This window comes from Camelina sativa, chromosome 2, assembly GCF_000633955.1.
Source record: "Camelina sativa cultivar DH55 chromosome 2, Cs, whole genome shotgun sequence".
Taxonomy (NCBI): Eukaryota; Viridiplantae; Streptophyta; class Magnoliopsida; order Brassicales; family Brassicaceae; genus Camelina; species Camelina sativa.
In genome coordinates this window covers 14,521,983-14,527,482 of record NC_025686.1, presented here as the reverse complement: position 1 = coordinate 14,527,482, position 5,500 = coordinate 14,521,983, and the positions used below count along the sequence as shown (strand labels likewise).

General features: G+C 38.4%; 2 protein-coding genes across 3 annotated transcripts; one reads left to right on the top strand and one right to left on the bottom strand.

The window, feature by feature from the left end:
* Window positions 225-1,543, bottom strand: LOC104724883 (protein-L-isoaspartate O-methyltransferase 2). 2 transcript variants are annotated; one of them, XM_010443448.2, is made up of 4 exons: window positions 1,308-1,543; window positions 925-1,195; window positions 673-837; window positions 225-583 (listed from the first exon to the last, which is right to left on the bottom strand). In XM_010443448.2, exons 1-4 carry the CDS (start codon window positions 1,470-1,472, stop codon window positions 333-335), a joined length of 852 nt encoding a protein of 283 aa, XP_010441750.1. In that variant the 5' UTR covers window positions 1,473-1,543; the 3' UTR covers window positions 225-332. The 2 variants fall into 2 exon arrangements, with proteins under 2 accessions (XP_010441750.1, XP_010441758.1); XM_010443456.2 differs by having other exon boundaries at window positions 925-1,192; window positions 1,308-1,541.
* LOC104724865 (autophagy-related protein 16-like) lies at window positions 1,782-4,501 on the top strand. Its single transcript, XM_019235235.1, is given in 6 exon segments — window positions 1,782-2,039; window positions 2,133-2,259; window positions 2,760-2,941; window positions 3,012-3,207; window positions 3,304-3,793; window positions 3,796-4,501. Coding segments are annotated over 6 exon segments (1,530 nt in total). The 5' UTR covers window positions 1,782-2,034; the 3' UTR covers window positions 4,326-4,501.

The window sequence follows — 5,500 nt, the reverse complement described above, 5'->3', positions numbered from 1 at the left end:
GTTTATTTGGTTTATCTTCTTGTGACCTGTGGCTTTCTGTTATCTAATTGTTCCTTTGTGGTTTCAGAATTTGGAAGGCAGAGCAATTAAAGTAAACGTGGCTGCGGAACGACCAAGGCGTGCATTTTGAAAGTTCAGTGAGTCTTGATATTGTGAGATATGATTGTAAATGTTCTCAGTTGCAACTACGATGTAGCTATGGGAAATCAAACTTGAGTTCAAGCTTTTGTAAACATATTTTCTTTATTACCCATCAAAACATATTACAAAACATTACACAACCTCTACATGTATGTACACTAAGATGGGGGATATAGAGTTTTGTTTCTTGGTCAGAATCCTCCTAACTGTTCGTCACGGCTAGTGAGGGGCACATACCTAACTGAAGTTTCTGTATGTGCCTTGATGGAACCATCCTCGCTTTTGTCAATTACCTTGAGGTCTTGAAAATAGGTTCCTAGTGGAATCACCATTCGCCCACCTGGTTTTAGCTGATCCAAAAGAGGCTGTGGGATTTCTGATGCCGCTGCTCCTACGTGTATCGCATCATACGGTCCAAACTCTTGCCAACCCTTTCTTCCATCTGCCATAAGGTAAGAATGAGTCGATGATTTTGCTCATAAGGGAAAGTTCATCCATACAATGTTTTGAAGTTGGAAAGCGAATACCTACCACCGACATGTAGGGAGAGAGATCCTTTCTTAAGCAAAGAAGCAGCGACACTCTTTTCTATATTCTTGATCGACATATCAACCAATTCAGGGATATGATCCACACCAACAACACGTCCCTCAGCTCCAACCATCAGCGCAAAACAGCCAGTCAAGTACCCGGTTCCTTCAAACATAAGCTTATTGTCATGCTAACTCCTACCCAAAACTCAAACAACTTAGACTATTACATAACATCAAGTATAAAGGTAACCTGAACCAACATCCAAAGCACGCATTCCGGGCTGGAGCTTATCTTCCAAGAGTTGCAAGCAAGTAGCATGCATATGTGGAGCAGAAATGGTGGCATTATAACCTATAGGCACAGGAGTATCAACATAAGCTGAAGAACCAGCTGGTACAAAGAGACCTCTATCCAAATCTTCCATAACTTGAGCTACCCTTTTCGATGATATCACACCGTACCGCTTCAAATTTTCCACCATTGTTTTCTTGCCACTCGAGCCAGCTCCACTCTGAAACTGCTATCACTCCACATATTAAATTCGTCTAAGCACACCAGTCACAAATTGAACCAAATCCTTAAGAAGTAACCACAGTGAGAATAAGTGTTGGGAATAAAACTGAAACATATACCTCCATGTGGAAGAAGGAAGTGAGGAGACGACGGGAGAAGCGAGAGAGATTGAGATTTAGAAACTGAGATGATGAGCCGTGGCAGTGAAGTCTACGTGGTGCACAACAGAGACGACCGTATGCTCTTAATGTGATTGTTGGGCATATTAAAACCGGAGCTCTCATTCTTGGTTTGTTTTGTTATAGATTCTAGTTTCTTCTCTCATGTTCTGTTTACTCTGTTCGTTGTGTTCATACTCCAGTTGGATTCATATCTCGCCACGTAGCCCTCATGACGTGATCTACTACTCTAGTCAGGAATTAGGAAACAATGTAAATGGGCTTTTATAGGCCCAGTAAGCTGATATTCTGATGTTGCTTTCCGGCTACTACTATAACAAAACTTCACGTAAAATGGTATGAATAAAGATTAATTTAATGTATAGTTTACCAATTTTAATTTAATGAAATTACGAAATCATGTAGAAAAATTCATTTTCTTGTTTATATATATTGATCATAAATCATTAAGTAATCATTAATTACAAAATCTGATTTTAATCAATTTTTCAATAAACTAATTTTGTTGGGAAAAATCCAAAAAAAAAATCACATTGCAGAACATTGCAGTTTTTGTATTGTTGTAATTTTGGGGAATCGTAAAGCAGGCGGTGGAACTTAAAGTCGCCACCGTTTCCGATCAAAATCAACCTCTACTCAAACCCTAATTCCGAACTCTGATCGAGAGATGATGTAAGTCTTGATTTGGATCTTTTGTTAAATAAGGTTTTTTTTTACGATTGTGTGAAATTTTTTTGATTCCGACGATCGTCGGAACTTTTTCAGGTCAGTTGAGGAGAAAGCTATGGAAGCGATCAAAGACGCTTTGAGAGCTTTGCGGAAGCGTCATCTTCTTGAAGAAGGAGCTCATGCTCCTGCGATTTCTGCTCTCTCTAAGCCTATTCTTTCTCAGGTAACCTTGTTCGTTCCTTTTATCAATTGCTTCGTATTTCGCCATTTTCATCTTCATATTGCTTAGTAAACATGGAAAGGTTTAAGGTTCTTTCATATAATTTGCACTATGGAATACTTTGCAAGAAATGTTATGTAGTGCTCTTCTTTGAATTTCTTAACCAAAATTGTAGCTCTCTGTATGTTGTTTGTTGTGAGTTTGTCTTGACCTCTGCTTGTGTCTCCTGCAATGGATGATATAAAACATTGATCCATTTCTCCGTTCTTTAATCTGCTTTTTGTTTTTGGTTATGTTGTTGTACTGTTTGTGTCACAGAGTAGTATAAAAGTATGTCTAGTTTAGTTTTAAGTTTATGCTTGCTTCAGTTGAGTAGTATGCCTCGAAGTTTGTATTGGACCCTTTTGTTTTGGTTCAGCTTGGCAGTTCATTTGGTCTTTTCTCTCTACAATTATCTGAAACATGTCCTGAACTCCGGATCTGGTTTATCTATATGCATGTAGGGGTCAGAATGGAAGGAGAAAACAGAAAAACTGGAAACAGAGTTACAGCAATGCTACAAGGCTCAATCCCGACTGTCTGAACAACTTGTGATAGAAGTAGCTGAATCAAGAACTTCAAAAGCTTCTTTACAAGAGAAGGAGTTGTTAATTAATGACACGCAGAAGGAATTAACCCAAAGAAGGTAATAATTGTTTTGCACTGAGTGTAAGGAATTAAGTTGTGCGATTCTTAAAACTAGAGTTGTTCTGTAGGGAAGAGTGTACACGATTACAAGAAGAGTTAGAGGAAAAGACCAAGACGGTGGATGTACTTATTGCTGAAAACCAGGAAATCCGGTCTCAGCTGGAGGAGATGACAAATAGAGCGCAAAAAGCAGAGTCCGAGAATAAAATGTTAATTGATCGATGGATGTTACAGAAGATGCAGGATGCTGAACGTCTTAACGAGGTACATAAGGACTTCCATTTCATTGAGAGTTTCTAATGGCAGAGTTTATTAGTCCCCTTTGGTTAGGCTGGCCTTAATTATTTTTTTCTTACTTAGGCAAATGATCTCTATGAAGAAATGCTAGCTAAGCTGAAGGCAAATGGTTTGGAAAATCTTGCGCGGCAACAAGTTGATGGCGTTGTCCGCAGCAATGAAGATGGAACCGATCACTTTGTTGAGTCAACCATTCCGTCAACATGTGGACACCGTATCCATGCTCATGAAGGTGGCTGTGGTTCAATAATCTTTGAATACAACTCGGGTACTCTGTTTACTGGTGGGCAAGACCGAGCAGTAAAAATGTGGGACACCAATAGCGGGACGTTAATCAAAAGCTTATTCGGTTCCTTGGGGAATATACTTGATCTTGCCGTAACCCACGACAATAAATCCGTGATCGCAGCAAGCAGCTCAAACAATTTGTTTGTGTGGGATGTAAGCTCGGGTAGGGTACGCCATACACTCACAGGCCACACTGATAAGGTTTGTGCTGTGGATGTGAGCAAATTCTCCAGCCGACATGTCGTCAGTGCAGCATATGACCGTACCATAAACTTTGGGATTTGCAGAAAGGTTACTGCACTAACACCGTACTCTTTACCAGTAACTGCAATGCAATCTGCCTCAGCATAGATGGGCTTACCGTATTCTCAGGCCACATGGATGGGAATCTTAGATTATGGGATATTCAAACTGGTAAACTTCTCTCTGAAGTAGCTGGACATTCTTCTGCTGTGACCTCGGTATCATTGTCCCGGAATGGAAATAGGATCTTGACGAGCGGGAGAGACAACGTGCATAATGTTTTCGACACCCGGACTCTTGAAATATGTGGGACGTTGAGAGCATCAGGGAACAGATTGGCATCGAATTGGAGCCGATCATGTATAAGTCCAGATGATGATTATGTGGCTGCGGGATCTGCTGATGGGACGGTTCATGTATGGTCACTATCTAAAGGCAATATTGTGAGCATTCTCAAGGAGCAAACATCTCCTATACTGTGTTGTTCTTGGAGTGGGATCGGGAAACCATTGGCATCCGCTGATAAAAACGGATACGTTTGCACATGGACATGATTATGAAACAGTTTGAACACACTGGTTTGTTAACTCAATGCGTCGTATGCTTCCCAAAAGGATGGATGGGCGTGTATACTTTTGTCTTGTGGTGAATTCTTACCCTCTAAAGAACTTGCATTTGATGAAATGTTTCCTACCGTATATAATTGTTTTCTAAGGTTCATTTCAGTTTATTGCTCAATTTTTTCAAAACAAATATATTTAATTATCGACACCATGAGCACCACTATTTGGGTATGTTCAGTGACGCTTCGGATACTGTAGTTAGGAAGTTAGGAGGTTGAATTTAGATGTCGTGTGACCCTCAAGACTCGAATTAGTATGGTATATGTCGAGAATTATCTTGGGTCCATACACTGCTGTCAATATGATTATGAATTTTTCATATAATGAGAGTTTTTGATGATTTTTTTTCTTGGAATAATAATAGCATTTAAATCCAAAAGTGTTATAAAACATAACATAAAAATATAATATATGTATATCTGTATATATGTTTTTTTTTTTTTTTTTGTCAAACAGTATATCTGTATATATGTATGTATAACTATATACACTATAATATATAAGGGGAGAGAGACTGGAAAGTGAAGGAAATTGTTTCTTGTGTTGTTCATATCTTTTACAAGTGAAGCAAAGTACATATATATAGGGGTTTAGTAAATGGATAAGCATTGGTTACTTGATTACTAGGTAACTTGGGGACCAAGTGATTAGAAGATAAGATCAAGGTGATGGATAATCAATCTTATGATTATTCGTTTATAAAACTCCCCCTTGATTATCCATCACCATTTACTTATTGTATAATGATCCATTAAAAACTTTATCATAGAAAAACCATATAGGATAAAAACTACGATAAGGGAAAAGGAGTACAATGACACAATCTCCCGCTAGAATAGACAAGTCTTGTTCTCTTCATAGATTTCATAGATGACTTATATCGTTCACTCTTTACTTCGAACAAACGAGTCTACTTTTCTTCATGTATTTCGTAGATGATTCATATCAATCATTCTCTTCATTCTTCTGATCTAGTCGATATATGACAAAGATTTTGAAGAGAGATAAACCTTCACCATTGATATTTTTTTTTTAAGTCGATCTTCTGCGTGTTATTTGTTGCCTCATTAAAAACCTTATCATGGGAAAACCCAGTGGGATAAAAA